Source organism: Equus przewalskii, chromosome 15 (assembly GCF_037783145.1).
Source record: "Equus przewalskii isolate Varuska chromosome 15, EquPr2, whole genome shotgun sequence".
Classification (NCBI taxonomy): Eukaryota; Metazoa; Chordata; class Mammalia; order Perissodactyla; family Equidae; genus Equus; species Equus przewalskii.
In genome coordinates, this window is record NC_091845.1 from 19,928,325 (window position 1) to 19,952,033 (window position 23,709).

General features: G+C 42.3%; 1 protein-coding gene across 2 annotated transcripts; it reads left to right on the forward strand.

Annotated features, from left to right (window-relative positions):
* Nucleotides 1-7,288: 7,288 nt before the first annotated feature.
* PROK2 (prokineticin 2) lies at nucleotides 7,289-21,864 on the forward strand. 2 transcript variants are annotated; one of them, XM_070576786.1, is made up of 4 exons: nucleotides 7,289-7,868; nucleotides 11,738-11,863; nucleotides 19,290-19,352; nucleotides 20,666-21,864. In XM_070576786.1, exons 1-4 carry the CDS (start codon nucleotides 7,773-7,775, stop codon nucleotides 20,768-20,770), a joined length of 390 nt encoding a protein of 129 aa, XP_070432887.1. In that variant the 5' UTR covers nucleotides 7,289-7,772; the 3' UTR covers nucleotides 20,771-21,864. The 2 variants fall into 2 exon arrangements, with proteins under 2 accessions (XP_070432887.1, XP_008520535.1); XM_008522313.2 differs by lacking the exon at nucleotides 19,290-19,352 and having other exon boundaries at nucleotides 7,323-7,868.
* Nucleotides 21,865-23,709: the final 1,845 nt, after the last annotated feature.

Consider the following 23,709-nt stretch of genomic DNA (forward strand, 5'->3'; position numbering starts at 1 on the left):
AGCCAGAATATACAACTATGTAGTGGGGGGCTTTGGGAGAAGAAGAAGGAAAAAAAAAAAAGATTGGCGGGGCTGGCCCCGTGGCCAAGTGGTTAAGTTCGCGCGCTCCGCTGCAGGCAGCCCAGTGTTTCGTTGGTTCCAATCCTGGGCGCGGACATGGCACTGCTCATCAGACCACGCTGAGGCAGCGTCTCACATGCCGCAACTAGAAGGACCCACAACGAAGAATATACAACTATGTACCGGGGGGCTTTGGGGAGAAAAAGGAAAAAATAAAATCTTTAAAAAAAAAAAAAAAAAGATTGGCAACAGATGTTAGCTCAGGTGCCAATCTTTAAAAAGGAAAACAAAAGAAAACTCTTAACTATATGAGACTTTCTCTTTTTCTTTTTCTCTCTGGAAAGTTACCAGATATGCTGCAGATTTGCATAACAATCTCTTCCTTTTAATGGAGTACGTAATATATAAGCCTTAGCCTGAAGGCCCATCTTAAGTGCTAAAAATATGTATTAAATATATTCAGCATTATAATGAATAAAACCTAAATCTTTTAGAACTAAATGTTCATCCTGACCCCTCGTATTATTTCAAATGCATTTTATATTAATTGTTTTAAGAAAACTCATCCTCCTGGATTAATATTTCAACTATTTAAAAATAGGTAAACTTTATTGTACATTATCACTTCAATAGACCAAATAATTTTAGTGCCTCCATAGACAATTGGCTTTCAAATTGAAGCATGGTGATTTATTTTTTAAAATAAAGAGAAATTATCAGCATTGAAATAGATTAAAATAGATGTCTTATTTAGAATTACAAAAGCAATTCCATTTTTCATATGTCACATTTAAAGCATGATTATTATTTTAAAAAGATATTTCAGACTGATATTGTGGGTTTGTTAATGAGAAAAGCCACTGTGTAATAGTGATAAAGGATAAACAGTGAAAAAACAAGCAGACTATCTCTTTTACTTCTTTTGAACCCATCTAAATGAAAATCATTTACACAAAGACAAATGGGACTCAGTTATGAAATTACCAGGCTCACCTATATGCTGTAATAACCAGAAGCCATACGAAGAAGATACACAAAATGTAATCCTCCAGCAAGCTGGAGTCAATTTTAAAATGAGAGCTTCATATACAAGAGTAATAAAATTCTCTTCATTCATATAGCGGAGACAATGTTGCAGCCTTCCAGTTCAAGATGGCAGACCAAACACACTTGTATTGCCCTTCCTCCTCAAATTCCACCATCAAATATTTGAGCACCTACTATGTAACAGGCCATTGAAATGAAAGTGCATTTAATGAGCTAGTGGGCCATCAGGAAGCCAGCTGTTGGGGAAAACTCCCAAACTCAGGAAGCAGAAGGATTAAACTGACAAGCCAGAGAGAACATCAAAATTACAGCCTGTACAGGACTAGGAAAATTTGGTGGTAATCTATTTGCCCTGAGGAGCAACAGAGAAAGTCCAGACTGCTCTTCTTCATCTTCATCTTCTTCATCTAAAGCAGGAGTCGGCAAACTTTCCATAAATGGCCAGATAATAAATGTTTTTAGTTTTGCAGGCCATACAATCTAATCTCTCTCTCAAAAATACTCCACTCTGCCCTTGTAGTGTGAAAGCAATCATAAATGAGACTAGACAAATAAAGCTTTATTTGCAAAAACAGGCAGTAGGTCACAGGGTTGGCAATTTGCCATTGTGGCTATATTCTGTGAAATAGAGAAATAAAAAAATTTTAAGAGGAAACTACCTTGCCAGAATTTTATCTCCAGTCCAGTCTCTCCTCTGCACCCCAGGCCTGTTTCCTGCCTTTCCCCACACCCAGTAATTTCCAGCACTCCCAGCACGCCCGCTGTCAATAAAATGAATATCAAGGATACAGTGAATCCTGGGGATGAATCTTGATGCTTCCTTCTCCACTCTTTGTCTCAACCAACAGTGAACTCGATCTGTTTCACTTCTTAAGTGAATCAGCTCACTGCTGTCCCTCTTTCCTGCCAAGGATGTTAGTAGAAGGCCCCTGGACCACTACCACAGCCTCCCATCAGATCCGTTCTCATCTCCCCTTTCCCACCTCCAATCTCTTCTCCACATTTTCAGTAATTTGTTCAGCGAATATTTATCGAGTGCCTATGTGCCAGGCACTCTTCCAGGCACTGGAGATAAATTGGTGAACAAAAGACAGTTTTTAAAAATCCCTGATCTCTCAAGGCTGGCCCCGTGGCTGAGTGGTTGGGTTTGCGCGCTCCACTGCAGGCGGCCCAGTGTTTCGTTGGTTCGAGTCCTGGGCGTGGACATGGCACTGCTCATCAAACCACGCTGAGGTGGCGACCCACATGCCACAGCTACAAGGCCCCACAATGGAGAATGTGCAGCTATGTACTGGGGTGCTTTGGGGAGAGAAAGGAATAAAATAATATCTTTAAAAAAAAAAAATCCCTGATCTCGTGGAGTTTATATTCTGGTCTACATGTGGGGTGGGTGGGGCGGGGCAATAAACATAATATAGAAGAAAATAATAGTGTGCTAGAACATGTGAAGTGCTGTAGGACAAAGCAAAATATGAAAAGGAGTCGAGTAAGGGACATCTGGAGTGCTGGGGCAGGTGTGAATTTAATTAGGGTGGTCAGGAGAAGCCTCCTTGAGAAGGTGAGATTTGAGCAAACTCTTGAAGGAGGTGAGGGTGTCCATCATGTTCCTGTCTATTTGGGGGAAGAGCAATCCTGAAAAAGAAGTTTCAGGACGAAGTTCCCAATGGAGGAACAAGCCTGTGTGTTCTAGGCCCCTCCAGGAGGCCAGTGTGTCTGGAGCAGAGCTGGTGAGAAGACACACGGTAGCTATAGTAGATGAAGCCAAAGACCTAGAGTGTCTGTGAGGGAAACGAGAAACTACTGCAGGGTTCTGAGCAAAGAGTCTGACTTACATTTTGAAAAAAGAGCTAAGGTAGCTGGGGTGATGAGAGGATGTAGAGGGCAAGGGTGAAACCTCCAGTCAGGAGGCGATGACAGTAATCCAAGCTGGAGACAATGGTGGCTCAGAACAAGAAGGGCAGCCATGACAGAGGGCAAGGTGGACGTGGTTGGATTCTAGATATATTGTGAAGACAAAGTCAACAAGATTTCTACATGGGTTGGACATGAGAGAGAAAGAGAGGGTCAAGGGTGACTCCAAGGTCATCTGAGAAGGATGGAGTTGACTTCAACAAAAGAGATTTGGAGTAGAGGCCACAAAGAGTTTGGTTTTGGACACTTGTCACACCGCAGTGGGGGTCTTCTTTTCAAAATCTACTCCTGTCATGCCTGGATATCATTATGTTTTCCCTCTTTCCCGGCCATACAAAGACTGAGACTACCAGTGTGGCCTAGGTAAGGCCCTCATTGGGTCCCTACCATCTCTCTGGCTCTGTATTTGTATGAGACTTACCTTTAGACTCATTCTTCCAGCCACACTGGCCTCCCTCCCTTCAGCTACTTGAATATGGATGCTCTTTCCAATCTCCAGCACAAGCTAATGCATGGAATGCCCTGCCTGGAATGCCCAGCCACCCTCTACTCCCACTGCGCCCATTCTTTATCTCAGTGACATCCTGCTCAGGCTTCAGAGCTCAGCTTAGATGCCACTATTTTAAGGAAACCTTAGGTCTCCCCATATGCTCTCTCCTAGTGCACGACATTTGTTTCCTGTAATTATATAATTGTATGATTATCTGACTCACATACTTCTTCCCCCTAGACCATAAGCTCCCAGGGGGCTGGATTCACGTCTGTTTTGCTAACATTGTACCTCCAGTGCCTTGCACAATATCTGGCATATAGTAAGTACTTAGTAAATGTCTGTTGAATGAATCAATTATGGTTTACTATCCACTAAAAGAAAATGCCAGCTTATACATTTCCTCTCTTCCAGATTCTTTGTGTAATTCTAGTATAAGGAATACTGAACTAGAAAAAACATGAAGGAATTAAAACAACATTATCATTTATAATAATTAGTAATATCATTATGCTCATTAAGGAGTCTAAGCCATGACTGATCCCTTTCCGTAAAATGTGGCAGGGCTCACCGGATTTCTGGTTCTCAGAAACCAGCTTCTATTACAGACTTGCGTCGTCCATCCTCTTGAAGACAAAGTCACGTGACTTGTTTAGGCCATTAAAACATGAGCAAAAATGACGTGCCTCAATTTCAGGCAGAGGTGTTTGACAGCTGGTGCGTAAACCACTAACTCCACCCACCTGTATTCATTTCCTGTGGCTGTCAGAAGAAATTACCACAACTGGGTGCCTTCAAACAACAGAAATCTATTCTCTCACAGTTCTTGAGCCTAAAAGAACGAAATCAGGGTGTCAAGAAGGCCACTCTTCTTCTGAAGGCTCTAGGGAAGAATCTCTCCTTGACTCTTCCAGGAATCCTTGGTGTTCCTTGGCTTGTAGATGCATCACTTCCATCTCTGCCTCCGTCTTCGCGTGGCATTCTCCCTGTGCGTCTCCTCTCTCCTTTCTCTTATAGGGATATCAGTCATTGGATTTAGGGCCCACTCCAATCCAGTATGACCTCACCTGAACTTGATTACTTCCGCAAAGACCCTACTCCAAATAAGGTCACATTTACAGGTACTGGGGGTTAGGATTTGAAAATAGCTTTTAGTGGGACACAATTGAACCCGTTACACCATCGTACACTGGCAATCATGAAGCACGTGTTCAGATGGAGCCGTCATCAGCCTGGGTCCCAGAGTGACCGCAATGAGACAGGTTTGTGTCTCCCAGTTCACCTCAGTTCAGACACACATCCGCTGAGTAGAGTGGCAGGCTGAATCACCTGCACCAGGTAAAGTACTCATCCCTGTAGCTTTCTGATGACTACATTTAATTGATTCATGTAAATTAAATGTGTCTACCCTGTACATCATTTCTTGTGCCCTGTCTCCAGACTGTCCTCCATAGCATATATTCCTGTTGATCGTCAATTACTTACTGAGTGCCTGTTGTATGTCTATCATTGTGCTATGTGCCAAGAGGGATGTGTGGGAAATTAGACACAGGGATCCTAATCTCAAGGAGTATATAATCTAATCTGGTGGGCAAGATAGGAAAAACTATATGAGTATTAGCTGAAATTGTCAGAGGACACCAAATAATAAGACTTGACAGGCAACCCTACCAGGGCTCCCAGTCTATTCCAGGCCCTGTGCCAAGCACTCTACAGGTATTACTCTTTAAACCCCATGGAGGTGTACCCCATGAGGCTCGTATTTTATACCCACTTTACAGGTCAGGAAACAGAGGCTTAGAAAGGTTTCAGCAACTTGCCCAATGGTCACTTGGGATTGCAATCCAGATCAGTCTGGGTCACAAAAGCAGGGTCCCCTGGACTTTCCTGTACTGCCTCTTCAATTCAGCCGAGCCTTGACGGGACGCTGGAATATGGTAGTCTACACTCTGGACTACACAAAGTTAGGTTCTGCTCACACAGTTCCCCGTGAGCTGAACTGCTCATGTGGCTATATCACCAGGGTGCAGTAAGAAGTAGAATAGAACAGTTAAGCTATTCTTCCATTTGTATTTCAGCGTTGGCAGGTTGGCCTTCCTACCTAACTGGTTTTTACGAACTAATCCAAACTCAAATTTTCACCTTTCCTGTTATAAGATGGGGCTAACTTTCACACTTCAATTTTCTGTCTCAGCCATGGATGCAAAGATTTTTCATTTGGGGGCCTCCATTTCTCCTCTGAAGCATTAAAACAATTAAAAGAAACAACATGAAGCCAAACCAACCCTATTCTTAAGTGCTTCCAACCCTGTTTCAATACAGCCTTATGAGGATTGTTTTCCAAACAGCTGTGTATGAAGCCATCCACTTTGAAATCTGTTCTTCCTATGTAGACATAGCCTGTTGTCTATGCTTGGAGAAGCAGGGAATACCCAAGCTGGCACTCAATAGTAGCAAATATGAAATCGACCATTAAAAAAAGAAAAGTTGTAGGAACGTTAAAAGCCAGGTTGACTGGTTTTTACATTTCCCCGGCAGCATTCCCATGCTAGCGTTGGCATGGAGACTAGAAAAAGAAACTTTCCACCAATCTGTCACTTGCTACTGTTTCCACTTATTTTACTGTAAGTCCAATTTTAACAATTTTTTAAAGTTAAAAAAAGAGTTTGATTCATTTTGTTTTCTGTTTCAGGATGTTTCTCAAACATGAAAACATGGGTAAGAAAGGTTATAAAAATAGTCAAAGCCTTGGTTCTCCCAATATTCAGCTGTTTAACATTCAGATAATTGTCTGCTTTTTTTTTTTTTCTTTCCACAGTTTGTCTGAGTGCTTTGGCATGGGGGAGCCCCACAGTCTGAAAGTAACTTTGTCCCGACTCTCCTCACTGCATTTATTAAAGAGGCTGAAAGACACATCTGCTTCTCAACAATTTGTGGATCTGAAGGGAACAGGGAAAGCTGGAGCTCCTGACGATTCAGGAACAAAGTTGGTCTTCTCAAAACTTGGGTGCAAGCAAGTTTGGCGAGGTTACACTCAGGTATTTTTTAAATCATTTTCGCTGAGGAAAAACAGGCTCAAGATTTGGAGTGAGGCTAGGGTCAGAGGTGGAGACAAACTTGTCGCCAGTCCTCTCATGGGCTGCCTAGAATCCAGGAGGCACTCAATTCATGTTTACACAAACGAACGAATCTCAGTAACGCTGCATGGCATCTTATAAGACGGAAAGGTGATTTTCCTGGGTTGGAAAGGAACAGAAGAGAGAGCTGCCTACCTAGGGCTTAAGGGGCCTCAGGCTGGCACCCGAAGCCAGGCGTTCTCATTTCCCTTTGGCACCATCCTGAACTGCCAGAAGCTGGCGCGATGCTAAAGGAGGGAGGAAACGCATGTGAGGAAAATCAGAGAGGAGAGGCTCGGGAACAGATGTGAGTATAAAGGGAAAGCATTTGAAATGAAAGAAATAAATTGGACTCCCACAGCTGGAAGGACAAACCCCTCCATGTCGTCAGGGATGTGGGATTAGGGGTGATTTCGCTCTCTCTTTGTTCTTTTCCCCCTCATCCACGCTTCCAGTTTATGTGTTTGATGTCTGTCTTTTCTGGTCAGTTACCGGACCACGAGGACAGACCCAGTGGCAGTACCTGGCATAGAGCTGGGTATGAAAGACTTCCTGAACAAATGAACACCGTCAGAGGCTCTTGTTCCCACCCCACACCCCCGGGCCCCCCAGCGCGCTCCCCCAATGTGGCCACAGCGCCTGGCGCGTAGTAGGCGCTCCCTAAACATCTGTAGAGCAAATGAGCTGCAAGTTTTCGGCGCGGAGCACGTGGAGCTTTGGAAACCAGGACGGCCGATGAAGTGGGTGTCAGATCACAAAAGCGACCCGGGCGCGTGCGACAGGCGGCGGCGGGCGAGAGGCGAGAGCGCTGCAGGGCGCGGGGCGCGGCGCGGGGGGCGCTGCCTGCGTGGCGCCCGAGGCGGGGGCGTGGGGGCCGCGCGCCGGCACGTGCTCGGCTTGGCTCGGCTCGGCCGCTGGCGGGGCGGCGAGGGGCGCGCGGGTGCGCGTGCGGGCGCGGGGTGTGTGCCCGCGCCGTGCCCCCTGCGCGTGCTGCCAGGCGGGCGCCGGCGTGAGTCACGGCCCTGCTGCCTTTATAACGGCCGCGAGGCGCGCGGAGCCGCCCGCCCGACCGCTGCTCCGCGTTCCGGCGAGCGCGCCCGGCCCGCGCCCCCAACGTCCCCCAACCGCCGGCCAGGCCCGAGGGCGCCATGAGGAGCCCGCGCTGCGCCCCGCTGCTGCTCCTGCTGCTGCTGCCGCCGCTGCTGCTCACGCCCCCCGCCGGGGACGCCGCCGTCATCACCGGGGTAAGCGGCCCGGGCGCACCTGTCTGCCCCGCTGCGCGCCCGCTGCGCCCCGGGCGCTGGGCAAGGGGACGCGAGGGGCACTGGAGGGTCGCCCCGGGCGGGGACACCTGCCTCAGTCGCCTCTTGGCGCACTTGCAAGAGCGCGCTGCTCCAAAAGCAGCAGACGGCCCGGGAAGAAAAAGGGACCCAAGTGTCACCCCACCGCTTTCATCACCACCTCTCCCGCTTGCTTCCCCCTTATCCCCCTACAGCCTCTCTCCCTGGGTTTGGTCTCTTTTTCTGTTAAGCAGAAAGAAGTTTTCTTTCAGTGTCTTCTCAAACGCTTTTTCGAGACCTTCCAGCCTTGAACCTTAAAATTTCAGGGCTCCTTCCTGAAACGCAAGGAGCAAGACGAATACCCCAAATCCCGAGTCTTAAGCCCACAGTGAGGAGTTTGCTCCCCAATGCATCCTCCGCAGAAACCCTTTGAAATAACTTGGTCGTGTGGGCTCTTCCTGCTGGGTTCCAGGGCTTTTTTTTTTTTCAGCATCTTGAGGTTCTCCCCGTAAAAGTTTTCCGTTTCCAACTCCTGATAAAGCACCTCCAGCGCTCCCGGGTGATTATGGAGCAGGTTGCCATGTAGATGTTTCGACTTAAGACGTCTTCATCATTTGGGGAGATGGGAACTAGTTCAAGCCCCTGCTGCTCCCACCAGCAGTTTTCTTTGTGTGAATCTGAAGGATGAGTTTACAGTACAAAGTAGAAAAGTCTAGTCTTCTTTACATCAGCAGTGCAAAACCGCTGCCATTTCCTGGTGGTTCAACTGCTTCACTCTTTTTTTTAAAGTCTGAAATTATTTTACACCTCCCTTAAATTATTTCGAATACCTAAGTGCACATTATAGGATTCAAATGAAACTTCTATGTTGAAATGATGATATGTAGATAATGAAATAACCTTTAAATTTAAGGGAAATGTCTTTTTGTCTTGAGAAACTAAACCTCTTCTTGTCTCCATGTTCATTAATAGGCTTAGAGCATATTGAAAGCCCTTGTACTTTAACAATATTTAGTTATATCCAATAGATATTTAGTTATGTGTCATGTTATTTACTAGAATAGTTTCGAGGTTTTTTAAAAAATATATTTGAATAGCTTTGTCAGTAGCCAGTCCATGTGGTTGAAAAGAAGTTTTTCCAGGTCTTTCTAATACATGAGAATTGAAACATGATTGGTTTTTTCTCCCCTCTTCCCCTGCTGGCTCATTTTAAATTTCTGCTAATCCTCTGAGCCCAAAATTCCTGTGCGATATAAGTATCTTTTTGTTCCATTCACAGGACAACACTGTTTGAATAGATCTGCAATGAGTTAAGGATGAAGGGCATTAGGAAAACAGCTGTCTAATTAAAAATATATAAACCTAGGCAATTCTTTGTAAATATTTCCAAGAACTGGAGCTTTTTGTTAAAGAATGAAATTTTATCACATTGGATGTTTATCTGTTAGAAAGGTTTAGACTGAGCTTATTATATAGTTATGTGTGCTGTTTTTGTTGTTTTAACTCAGCATTGCAAAAAGAATTTTAAAAAATTTCTCTAAAGCAACGTGGCAATAAAGAAATGTAGTTATGTCTCCATGACAGGAACCATCTGGAGTCAAATGAAAAACTCAGTAACTTATCTAGATACATCGTGTATAGGATGTTAAACATCCAAGTGATTGATTGAATTTTAAAAGATTTTGGCTGGATTTTGATTGTCTTATAAAAAGAGCTGGTGGGGCTCCGTAATTCCTGGTCTTGAGCATCTGTTGAAATAAAATACTGCCTGAAACCTTCACCTTAAATATTTACCTTTTTTTAGTAATATGTGTAGTTATTTAAAAATTGATTTATATGTCCACATAGATTTGTTAAAAGCATATTGGAAAAGATTGCGTACTGAACATCTCGTTTATGGAATGTAATGGCCACGTATACATGATTTCTGGCATACAGATAAAAATTGGAAAATGGAAATGTTATTTTCCTATAAATGTTCAAACACCCCAAGGTCAAAATTGTGGTTTTGGTCCAGATGCTTGTTTTAAATAGCCTGAGAAAAAAAATTCTAATCGGGGAAATAGACCAATTCTAAAGCAAGATATTTAGTTGGTCACTTTTAATGAAAAATAACAAACAAGGGTGTGCCCATATATTTATGTTTTGAGAAGCCCCCCAGACTAAGAACTTTGGAGTGTTTTAGTTGTTTCCAATAAATGTGTATTTAAATTTGGGTCTGAATTATAGACTTTTTAATTTCTTACATACATAGTACAGGATGTTTTTACCTTATCATTAGCAAAACAGATTACTGCCTTCCATTCGAACAAAGCATCCTATTTTTTTTGTTGGTTCTAGGAAAGAACAGTAGTTCTTCAGATCTATTTTCATGCAAATAAATTTAGACTTCATTATTTCCATTTAGTAGGGTATGTGAATTCCTCCATAGTTGATTCTTTGATTATGTGTATTTACAGTTTTTATGTTGGGAACAGATGCCTTGAGTAAGCACTGTTGATAGCTGCATGTGTCACTTGCGTTTCTAAATCTGATGGATCTTATAGAATAGTTCAGCTGAGTTTGCAGTGTACACAAAGGTATATCCTAAGCCAATAATTACCTTTTTGCGGGTTACTCACCCCAAAAAAGAGTAACATAAAGGCAAAAGTCTTGGTCTGTCCACTCTCACCCTATGAGATTTCTTTCTTTAAAGAGGAAATGGTGAAAATCAAGTCAGTGGTGTGAGAAACATCAAGTCTCATGAACCAAAATGCAAATATTTGAAAGAGAAAATGAGCACTTCTGAAATTTACATCAGTGCCTTTATGTGTCTGGAGCATTTCATGCCAGATTTAGAGACCATTTAAATCCCTTTTTAACATTGGGCCCAATGTGTTCTGCAGTTAATAGTCATAAAATCCTGTGATTCGATTTATGTCGTTCCTAATGGCCATGTATGGTATAAGACTAATATAGACTCTTTCTTCAAGTTCAAAGCCAATTCAGCCATAAAGCACTAGAAAAAGCAAGCTGCTTTTGTTTTTTTAAAAATCCTTGTTTATTTAAGATTTTCATAATGTGTGGGCCATTATCTAGGCCATTTTTTAAAAACTAGGAAAATCTCTTCTGATCAGATTTTATTGTGAAAATGTGCAAAGCAAAAGCAAGTGAAGATTACAGTTCTTTTTTATATATGTGATTATTAAAATCATAGCAGTTGGAATACCCTATGACCCAGCCATCCCATTACTGGGTATCTATCCTAAGAACCTGAAATCAGAAATCCCAAGAGTCCCTTGCACCCCAATGTTCGTCGCAGCATTATTTACAATAGCCAAGACGTGGAACCAACCTACATGCCCAGAAACTGATGATTGGATAAAGAAGATATGGTATATATACACAATGGAATACTACTCAGCCATAAAAAAAGACAAAATTGGCCCATTCACAGCAACGTGGATGGACCTCGAGGGTATTATGTTAAGCGAAATAAGCCAGTCAGAGAAGGACAAACTCTATATGACTCCACTCATAGGTAGAAGTTAGTATATTGATAAGGAGATCTGATCGGTGGTTCCCAGGGAAAAGGGGGGTTGGGGGGAGGGCACAAAGGGGGAAGTGGTGTACCCACAACATGACTAACAAAAATGTACAACTGAAATCTCACAAGGTTGTAATCTATCATAACATTAATAAAAAAAAAAATGTACTTCAACCAGAAAAAAAAAAAAAATCATAGCAGTTGGATATTTAAAGAGCATTTTTTTTTTTTTGCCGCTAATTTTAGATTTCCTTAGTTTGAGTCTTACCCGCTATCTACATTTATCTGTTTGTTTATTGCATTTCAGGCCTGCGACAAGGACCCCCAGTGTGGTGGAGGCATGTGCTGCGCTGTTAGTATCTGGGTTAAGAGCATAAGGATTTGCACACCTATGGGCAAAGTGGGAGACAGCTGCCATCCGCTGACTCGTAAAGTTAGTATGTATATTTGTATTCATGGTGGTTCTCTTACGTTTTGGTGCTTTAACCCTGAGCAAGGCGTGTATGACATGACCCCAGGGCAATGTGCGTGAAATGGGAAGTTAGAGAAGATGACAACAGAAAACCACCGCCTCTCTCCTCTCTGCTTCTGTTTTAAAGAATTGTGTCCTCTACCATCTTTATTTTGGTGATAATTTTCATATCATTGCTCTCGTGGCATTAGAAACATTTCATTAAAATAATTCTAAACACATGAATTTGCTTAAAAATTATTTAGGACTATATATATGTATATATATATGTGACTATATGTGTGTGTGTGTTATATATATATATATATGTACTGTGTATCTTCTTTGCAGACATCAGAGTCTAGAAGTTCTTGGAAAAGACTTTTGGTATCAGCCCTACCAATGAGGCAGAAGTAAATAAGTTTGTGTTTTGTTTTGCTTTTTTGCAGAACATCATCGAAAGTACAATTACTCTTATATCTTAATTTAAAAGTCCTATATTTTGACTCTATCTACAAAAGATTGTTTGTCATCCTAGAGGTTAATGATATTTAATTTTTCAATTTATCTTATTATCTAATAGCTCCACACTACAGTGACCTAAACAACGCTTTTGAAAAGTTATTGACAATGAGTGGCGTGACCGGACGATGGCGGATTGAATGGGGCTCTAGCCGCTGGGTTGCGGGCTCTCCTGTCTGTAGGGGCCAGGCGCATTTACGTGACCTCAGGCGGGGTGGGTTGGAGACAGGAGGGAGCAGAGAAGTCTGTGGACCCTGGAGAGTCCTTGCCCTTCAGATTCACAACTTTTGAAACACAGTTTGATGTCAGCAAAATCTCCTGGGGATGCCAGGTTGCAGCGTCTTGCTCTCCCAGTCCCACCTCCTGGTCTTACCCAGCAGGAAAGTGAAGTCCAGAGGCACCGAAGGATGCGTCCGAGGCTGGGTGGCCGGTGGAGGCCCAGCTCAGTCTCTCTGCCACGTTCTCTCTACACATTGTGTACTCTCATTTTAAAATAGACTGAATATTTTCAAAGCAAACTGAATTCTACCTTCTGCCTTTTTTTTTCTCATGTCATAGAGTTTAAAACTGTGGTAGAGCCAGACATCTTTCCTGTACTCCACAGTTGCAGAAAGCAGTTACTGTTCGGGCATTGCTGGAATGAACCTCATGAAATAAACTGGCTCAGGTTTAGTGCTATGAGCTGTAATAGGGACTCTGGTTGTTTGGACCCATCTGAAGACTGAATTTGGCTTTCCTGTGGTTTCCTTGAGAAATACTTCCTGTTACGTGTAGACTGTGCCTCCCCATGCTTTTACCACTCGAGACTAGACTGTCATTTTTAAACATGACATGCACCTTCTATTCTTGGCTGTTTTAGAACGGGAAAGGTTCTAAACCATTAGTCGTCTGTCTCCATGCCAAACTCCCCACAAGGAGGTGAAGCTGGCCCAGCCACCTTTGGCACTGATCTCCATTTTTTCATCACCCTTATCGAATGTGAGTCATCTTTTGTACTTTTGAACTGCTGTCGCTGAAAAGTTTACTCTTGACTCAGCCTTCTCCTTTAAGAACGAGGTTGTTTTCGTCCAGTGTGGGTATAACCTCACACGCCCCAGGTACTAGAACCATGCAGCCTGTTTGCTAAAACAAGTGACGAGTGACACAGTCCCTGGAACTGTTTTTGTATTAACAGCAGTAAGAGTTGCCACTTGATGAATGCAGTGATGTACCAGACGCTCTGTGGTAAATGTTGTATTTCTTGTTTAATACTCACAACAAGTCTGTGAACTGGGTTTATTTTTGTCGTGCTTTCCATACAACAGTAAGCCTTGGAGGGCTTTCATAACTGGTGGAGGTCGAAGGTAATAGGTCAGAGGGCAGGCACTGGACTGGACTTCTTTCTGAGGCGCCGTTGTCTCTGCGGTCTCAACCACCATACTCTTCTACTTCCGTGAAAGCTATCATGTTTAATTTGAACATTTTTTAGTCGAGTTAACCAAAACTGATTCGTGTGGGTAAAATGGTCACTGAAATAAAGGATAACGGTCCAGAGTGGGAATTTGTCACATCCTATAGTTCCGATGAGTTTTCCAAATTTGAGGTATCTTTAAAAGAGAACCAAATTCTGTTTCCCCGGTTCCTATATAGTTTCTGGTTCAGGTTTAGTGCAGGGTCAGATCTGAAAGTAAACAAAATCATTCTTCTCCCAAAAGTCCACCGGCAGCTCTACGCTTTTGATTTTATCAAGGTTTTAATAATGAAGCCTTTAATAACAGATTATGGTTTTCATAGCAGAATTGAATGATAGAAGAACTGAAAAAAATAAAGTTTTACATCTGATCTGAACTTTCCTCATATTCAGATGCCCACTTGAAATGTGTTTCTAGGGGCCGGCCCCGTGGCCAAGTGGTTAAGTTCACGCTCTCCGATTTGGCGGCCCGGGGTTTGGCCAGTTCGGATCCTGGGTGCAGACATGGCACTGCCCATCAGGCCACTCTGAGGCAGCGTCCCACATAGCATGGCCAGAGGCGCTCACAACTAGAATATACAACTATGTACCGGGGGGCTTTGGGGAGAAGAAGAAAAAAAAAGATTGGCAACAGATGTCAGCTCAGGTGCCAATCTTTAAAAAAAAAAAAAGAGCTGACTCTTTCTCACCAGTGTCAGGCTACTTCTAAAAAAAAGAAAGAAGAAATGTGTATCTAGAACTCAGTGTTACAGCTTTTCCCATTGGTTATTTTACTGTCTTGAATATACATTTTCATAGGTCATTTCAGTGACCCGTTTTTAGTCCCAGAGTTGTTACTTGTACTGGATGAAATTAACCTATCATGGTAAAAATCTAGTTTCTTCCAGAATATCTCTTGACTATTTTCTATTCAAAACAACTTGAGAAAAAAATTTTTTATAAATATATCCTAGTGAAACTCTGCTCTGAAGTTTAATGGCTCATTAGTAGATGGTACAAATGTAAACACCCTATAGAAAATTCTGTTTTAATGTGATGTATTCATTACCCCCCCCATTTTTTTTAGAAAAAATGAATTAACTCCTTGTAGTCAGAGGGATTCGTGTTTTAAAAACACAGGCTATGAATATGTGAAGGTTACACCTGTTCACATTTTAAACTTTCCATTCTGGTTTGGCTTAGTCATTAACCACAGAAGTCTGTTGTTTTAATAAAGTGAACAATATTTGATGAATGAAATTGAGAACTGTCAGTAGGAACTGATGGCCACGGAGTTCAGCTCACTATTTTATTCCAGATGCATCAATTAGCTTGTACCGTTTAAAGTCACTGTTTGGCTTTCATTTTGTAATTGTACAGTTTTTAACTTTACATTTGGTAATTCAAAACCGGAATAAAATATAAGTCCACCTAAGAAGAACAGGATGCATGTTTTCTAAACACAGTTTTAAGCAAATAATAGTTTTAGCCTGTATTCATTTTGAAGAATTAATTTTTTAACAAGAGTGAGTTACTGAATCATTTGTCTACGGGGAATACTTGGCTGTTTTTAAAAAAAAAAAACGCTAATTTCTATTAATACCTACACTTTTCAGAGTGTACAAAGATTGGCCATTTCCATCCCATTCTGATTACTGATTGACTTTGGAAGTTTATGATTATGTGATTAATACTCATATTTTTATTGCTTATTATGTTATTAATTTTTTCCATTTAAATAGCTGTTTCCTCAAAAAAATTCATCTTGTTTGTTTATTTTGCTTATGTTTATTTTGTTTTATGTTAAAATTTTTAGCATTAGTTTTGCTTTTTTTTTAGCTGCACTTTAAAACTTGACCAATACATTTTCCTTTTCTGAAGAAAAATATTTCAGGTTAAAATGTAGATCTTGTTTGTGTAAAAAAAAAAAGTGGAAGACTTAAAAAATTATTAGCTCTTTTTATTTTAGAACCAACCTAAATGGATGGTTGGTTCTAAAATACACAATTTCAGAATAGAGTGTAAAATTTTTTTAAATACTAACTAAAATATAACTAATATAACTACAAAATTTATTGAAAGATGTGTGGTAGAAAGCACAGTATGCTAATTTCCTCGCCTTTCTTGTCACGGATGTCAAGAGCCACCATCTCCATTTGGCAGCATCGTAGCTGCGATTACAGGTTCAAATCGACAGAGAGACTCACAAGACATAAGTGTGCTTGAGTCTGGTGCAGGGTTTCTCAGCCTGGGCTCTGTTGACTTTTTAGGCTAGCTAACTCTTTGTTGTGGGGGCTGTCCCGTGCACTGTAGGACGTTTAGCAGCATCCCTGAGCTCTATCCACTAGATGCCAGTAGTCCCCCTCCCCAAGTTGTGACAACCAAAAACGTCTCTAGACTATGACAGATGTCCCCTGGGAGGGTTTGTGGGGTGCAGGTTGCCCTGGTTGGGCACCACTGGTCTAATGCTACATTTACAGGCTTACAGGACACAGTATAGGAGATGCAGCATCCTGATTTCATTGGGAGCTTAGCAGCTACCCAAGCACACAGTTGCTTTTGCCTCTCATCCACATGGGGTGCTTGTGGCTGCCACAGATGAGAGACAGGGTGTGTGGGGGCTTCCCTTGACCCACGGAAGCTACTGCCATTATTTCTTGCAAATCTTTTATGCCTTCCTAGTCCCAGAGGCCCAGGGGCATGAACAGCTCCCCCAACCAACTGAGGCCAACCCCCATTCCCTGTTCTCCTTTAGTCTTTCCAAGGACACAGTGCAGTGGGAGGCCCAGGGCCATGTCAGGGCGCCTCCATCAGCCAGGGCCACGTGTTAACCCTTTACTCACAAGAGGGGAGTAGGTAAATAATTGCATTATTTAAAGTTATATGAATATATACCTATTCCAAAAGAATTTGAAGAAACAATTTGAAACTTTACCAAATTAAGATACAATGGCGCTCTTCATAGTTATTAAAACCAGAAAGTGTGGGAGTGTAGGATTTTTAGTTTTTATTTAATGCACTATTATACCATTTGAATTTTTTTGAACTATGTACTTCTATTGAAAAAGCTATAACAAAACTGATTTTATCAAAAAATATAATAAGACCAGTGCTTTTTATGTCACATGACTAGGCTTTTTTCCATGTATCTCATTATATTTTCTTCTTTGACGTAATTGGCTGTTTTGAGAGAAATCACAAAAAATACTTTTGTTTCATATCAGTGCTATTTTTTCTTTTAAAGTGTTGCAAGTGGATAAGAATCATACCTTCCTGAAAGTGCTGAAGGTTCTGCCTTGGGAATTTCTAGAATTTACTGTTTGGAATTCTAGGCTATTGGAAACGTTGAGTTGAATGCATAGTTGGTTCTAAAGTAAACCGTCAAGTTTGGGCTGAATGGCTAGCTCCTTGGCTGTATTCATACATCTGAATATGCGTCTTCTGTAAACACTCTGTCATGCGTTTGTGACCTTCAGACACCTATTAGGGTCGTCACACAGTGTGTGTAGATCTAGAAGTGAGTAGGCCGTTCAACAAATGGGCCAGTATCTACTGAGCGTATCAGATCAGAAATCGCGGTCTTTGTGGTTAGGAGCTCAGAGATGGAAGGGAGAGGGGAAACTGCTACGAGCTGGCGCAGTTAAGAAAGGCTTGCGGGAGGGAGGGAGGAAGAAACGCAGACTGGATCTTAAAAAGGGAACCGGATTCCTTAAGAAAAAGAAAAGGGCATCCAGGTAAACGAGGACCTCCAGGACAGTCTAATCCTGATGTTAAGGTTAGTTGGGACAGATCTCGGTTGAAGTTTATGCAATCTTGCTGCCCTCAATAAGAAACTGAATAATACAAAGATGTTTTTGAAAGTGTCGCAAAAACATATGAGCTTGTGGACACACTGCTGGGGTCCCTTCGAGGCCCTGGAGGGGCCTACACAAGTGAGGGCCTGTGGCTTCTTCGGCTGCGGTGTAGGTCCGTCTGAGTTTGGTGTTGTGAGTCACGTTGGCCCTGCCCAGTTCCGGGCAGCGGTGTGCAGGTCATGGGAAGCCCCAGGACCTGAGAAGGTCACCCCTTTACCTTCAGGAGTTCACAGCCTATGGGGGGGCATTGGTGAAAGACGGACATTTCACAGATCTTTTCTTTGAGTGTCTCCTGTGTACCAGGCTGAGTGCTGTGTGCTCGTAACTAAGAGTCCCTTTCTGAGAGAGCTTGGAGTCTGGGAAGGGGTGCTGTTTGAGAAGAGAGCAAAATTTGGAAGAAAGTAGGACTGGGTTTGACTATGACCTGTTCCCTTTTTAGCTGGGTGACCTCAGGCGGGCACATTACTTCACCTCCGGAGGAAGCCGCTTAGCTTGTGTCAAAACAAGGCAGAAATCTGGCACACGGGTTTGGTGTGATGTTCAGACACGATGCCTTATGATGCTTGGCCCGTGGCAGGCTGCCAGTTTGACATTCCTTTTCTGCTGCTTTCAAGGCACCAAGAACCAACCTGACAGGCCAAGGAGTAACCGGGGTGTCATGATACACCAAGCGCAAGACTGTAAGCACCATGAGGGTACTTAGTAGTAGCTGACACTATCTTACTGGTTATCTATATTTCGTCAGTAAAATTTAAACTCCATGGTGGGCAGGGGCCTCTTCCTGTTTGTTCATCACTGTGTCCACAGCACCTAAAACACGGCCTGATATGTCGGTGACACTCAGTAAATGTCTCTCGAAAGAATGAGTAAAGGAAATGTGCTTGGTGTTTTCCATGTGTAACAGCTTGACATGCTCCTGAGAGTTGTAGTTCACTTATTTCAGGCTCCTTTTCCTTGAATATTGCCGCGTATGTTCGTTTGTCTCAACCTCGGCCCTGTTTGGCATTTGGGGCCAGATACGTCTTTGCTGTGGAGGGGTATCCTGTCAATTGTAGGATGTTTAGCAGCATCCCTGGCCTCTACCTACTTGATGTTATTAACACCTCTTCCTCCAAGTTGTGACAAACAAAAACATCTCTGGACAGATGTCCCCTGGGGGCCAGAATCGCCCCCAATTGGGAACCGCTGGCCCACGCAGTAGTTTCAGGCTTAGTGAAAAGAAGCTCTTAAAGTCTTAGGGTCAGGACGGATCGTAAAGGTCGTGGGTTATACCTTCTCTACTATCCATTTATAAGTGTCCAAGCCAATCCAGCTGCACCCACCTCCTCTGACATATTCTCAGTGCCAACAAATGAGCCAGCCAGCCATGCACCCTTTGACACACACAGTGACGGAACCATTCTGAGCACATGGCTGCATGGAGCCGGCCAGGCATGGTGCCCATGTGTAAACACTGTCGTTAACGCCTTGAAAGCAATGCCCTTGCAAAAAGATGGAGTTGGAACAGCTCTGCCTGATCGCCACATTCATGCCCTGCCCTCCTACTGCTTCCCTTTCTTCCCTTTGTTTTTATTGATCTCAATCATCTCCCTGGCCCTTCCAGAAGCATTTTGAAAATGGAAGGCAGGAAAGAAGAAAGAGGAAGAGGAGAAAAAGGAAAAAGGAGGTAAGAAGAACATGAGTGTGGCACCACCCAAAGATAACACCCAGAATAATTAGCCTTGACCATCGTTGGGCTCCGTAGAGTTGGATCTGTCCTATCAGTGCAACCTAAAGATGAGGTTGGAATGGTTCTGCCACTGTCTGCAGGCAGGCTTTCTCTAGGGAGAAAGAAATTGTTTAGAAGGCATCTGGAAGGTGCATCTCAGAGTTTCCCATAAGGACAGGTAATTGGTTTGGGGCGGCCTCTTTTAGTGGAATAGAATAGGAAATACTCTAGAATGATACCTAATAAAGCATTTGAGTTGGGAAACAGGAAGGATGCATTTTTCTGCCCTGTGTAAACTGTAGAAGGATCCCTGAGGTATGAGTCTGTAATATCTTGCCTCTCTCGCATTACCCTGAATTGGAGTAATTTGCCATCCTGTTTCATGGACTATCAACTGCCTCCAGGCCTGGGGTTCAACTTTCTCCCTCTAACTTGCAAAGCAGGCAGATTCTCAAGAGGGCGCCATTCCCAGGGGAGGGAGAATGATTTTTGCTCTTCACCTCTAGAAATCATACATATTTTGAGGGTTCTGCACTTGCCCCTGGCACAGAGAACTACCATGCCGGTTACTGGTTGACCTCCTCGACCCAGCTTCTCTGGTGGCAGGGCTCTTAGAAATATCAGTTCAGTGACTCTTGGAATGACGCTGACGTTTCACTGCTGGCTCTCCCTGTATCGGGGTTTGGTTTGTTCCGTTTCTGCAAATCAAGCTTACCTCCTTCCCTAATTTTCCTTTTGTTCCCTCCCCCACCATCACCACTGGAATTTTGACTCCTTCTGACATCTGTGTGTGAACTTATATATCCCTCATTGTCAGTGAATTTGCATTTGCTCATTGTATAGATGTGGTCATGCCCATAATGTTATGCTCTCTTTGAGGAGCTTCAACAGCAGGACACTATAAAAAGAACTAAAATGAGAAAAGTAAAAGGCCGTATAGCTTGGTGGTTAAAAGCTTGGTCTTTCTGATCCAGCTGCCAGCCAAACTGCAAGTTCTGGAGATGTGACCTTGGGCAAGTTACTAATCTGTCTGTGCCTCAGTCTCTCATCTGTAAAATGGGTGTAATTAAAGTATTTGCTGTCTTCACGGAGTGGTTGTAGAGATGGGAAAGGATAATCCATGGAAAACTGCTGAGCATATGGCTTGATGAATAGTTAACATTCAATAAATGCTAGCTAGTATTATTAAAAGAAACTTCTCAAGAATAGTTTGGCTTTTTTTGGTTTTTTTGATGTTTCCTGCTCTGACTCAGTGTTCTGTTTTATTTTAGGTTCCATTTTTTGGGCGGAGAATGCATCACACGTGTCCATGTATGCCGGGCTTAGCTTGTTTACGGACTTCGTTTAATCGATTTATTTGTTTAGCCCGAAAGTAATCACTTTGGAGTAGAAACTTGAAATGTGAACAGCCGCACGATGTCTGTAAAGTCTATTTACTTGTGATTGTGCCAAACAAGTAAGATGCCAGAAAGAAATGCTGTTGCTTCCTCAACTTTCCAAGTAACAGTTCTAGCTTTGATTTTTAAATGATGGTTTTTTTAAATTGAAAGAGGATTTTAATTTTGGACAGAAATGTAAAGTGCAAGGCATTATGGAACCAGTTCTCATTTCCCTGTTTGTGTTTTGGTTTGGTTTTGCTTTTTTTTTTTTAATGCCAATAACTCACCCATTTTCACAAAAATGAGGAGAACAAGAATTTGATATTTTGTTACAGAAACTTATTTTTCCTTAAACCCCTGTCCCCAAGCCCTGGCCCCAGATACACACACACACACACACAGCCCTTTGAGTCTCGTCTCTCACTCGTCAAGGAATTTTAAGTCTGTCACTTTATTCTTTGCCATTTCCCTCTCTGACCTTCTAGCATTTTAAAGTGTGCGCGTGGGGTCCATGTCCTTTAACTTGCTGGCAGAATCACTGACAAGAATCAAGCTTTTTGCTTGATACTTAAACAGTGGAAAGAGTCTAGTGGAACCAGCTGCTCCAGACTTCTCTTCTGTGGGGTGGAGGTTGGGGTGCTTCTGAATTTCCACTGAACTTGCCTCTGAGATGGACTTCAGGTCTGCTGTTTGACTGGGGGGAGGACAGGAGGCATGGAAAGTCAAATTAGTCCAGATTTGTAGATTTGGGGTTTTTTTTTTTTGAAGGCTTTTCTAATACAAGATTACTTTTATTTCTCTTTCTCTTTATAAAACTTTTTTTAAAGTCTCATAGTTAGAGATGTTCCAGAAAATGTCACTTGAAGAGGAAGTATTGATTTTAATCTGGCATAACACTAGTTACCATTTTTAAATCGGTATTACGTTGTAATTTAAACTTTATCTGTAACCAAAAGGTCTGTTGTAATGGATTGCCTGACATCCTGCCATTTGTACCTGTATCAATATTGTGTAAAAATTCTGTATCAGAATAATGACAGTATTGTATATCATTTGATTTATTTTAATATTATATCCTTATTTTTGTCACAGTTGTCGTCAGTTTTTATTACAAGGAAACTCCTCTATAGCTCACATTCTAAAGTGGGTAAAGACTCCAAAGTTGGTAAAATAGCACTAACGGCATGTGCATTTTCATTTTACATACAGGAAAGTTCTGTTTGCATGAATTTTAAGGTAGTACAAAAAATAAACAGTGTGTAAATCAGTGAGGTTTTGGAGCACAACGGAAAATTATGACATGCAAAACTGACTGTAATCAGGAATGGACTCATGGGATTTCACTGTGTTGATCTGGCCAATAGTGCCGGAGTGTTTGTCATGGTTAGGCAGGTGCTAGCCAAAAGGCGATGCCCGTGTAGCCTGGCCTTGAAAAACCCACGGAGTATTGTAAATGATTGAACGTCGCAAATAAACAACTTATGAAATGCGTTCAACTGACTAAACTTGACCATGCCAACCCACTAACTGTTTCCAAAAAAAAAAAAAACTGTCCATTTGTAGTTCTTTACTCAGCCAGGGCTTACAATTGTACATTGTGTGTAACTTTACCCTTGGGGTTAACACGTCCCATGAATGTATGGGATTTTGCTGTGCTAATTGCCATACTTCATCATAGAAGTATTATTTTTGGTTCAGTTAGTTTGTTTTCAAGAAGCTTTCCTCAGCCCAATGGTGTAGTGGTTGGGTTTGCGTTCTCCACTTCAGCAGACTGGGGTTCCCGGATTTGGATCCCGGGCATGGACCTACACACTGCTCATCGGCCATGCTGTGGCAGAAACCCACATACAAACTGGAAGAAGATTGGCACAGATGTTAGCTCAACGGCAGTCTTTCTCAAGCAAAAAGAGGAAGATTTGCAACAAAGGTTAGCTCAAGCCCAATCTTCCTCACCAAAAAAAAGAAAGAAACATTCCTCAGTGAATTTGTTGAAAAAAAATTCAAGTGGAATTGTGGGAAAAGAAACAGGCACTTCCATAATTTTGCTCAATGTTGTTTTTATATAGTGTTTGATACATCCTTTTTCATAAGTGGTGAAAACTTAATAGGGTCAATCATCGATTTTCACCCAAGTTAGAAAACATATAGCTAATTTTTATAAAATTTTACTTTTACGGATACCAACTCAATTTTTCGAAAAATCACTACCTAAAGAAGTAGACTGGGGCCAGCCCAGTGGTGCAGCAGTTAAGTTTGCATGCTCTGCTTCAGTGGCCCGGGGTTCACTGGTTTGGATCCCCAGTGCAGACATGGTACTGCTTGGCAAGCCACGTTGTGGCAGGCGTCCCACATATAAAGTAGAGGAAGATGGGCATAGATGTTAGTTCAGGGCCAGTCTTCCTCAGCAAAAAGAGGAGGATTGGCAGCAGATGTTAGCTCAGGACTAATCTTCCCCAAAAGAAAAAAGTAGACTGTGTGTTCATAGCCAAGAGAACTGTACCTACTGACTCACTGCCATCCAAAGAAAAATGGGACTTTGTCATTTGTTACCTTTCCCCTGGGTTATTATTTTTATTGAGGAGTAATGCTCCCTTTTTTTAGTGTACAGTTCTATTTTGTTATTATTTTTTAACTTTTTATCAAAATTAATTTCAAATAATTGTTTCAAAAAACTTGTAATCATGCGTCGTGGAGGTTCATACAAAGTTTAGTGCTGTAAAGATCATAATATTGCTGCTTCTAGCCCTGGGGATAGTATCTCCCTGAAGCTGGGACTTCATTGGCCAGAATTTCTATAAGGTTAGGTAAAGTGAGAATTTACACAAGAAAAACTAAGTCAACAATCTACGGTGATGTAATTTTTTTTTGCTGAGGAAGATTCTGCCTGAGCTAACATCTTTGGTAAAGTTACTCTTTTTTTTTCTCCTTGAGGAAGA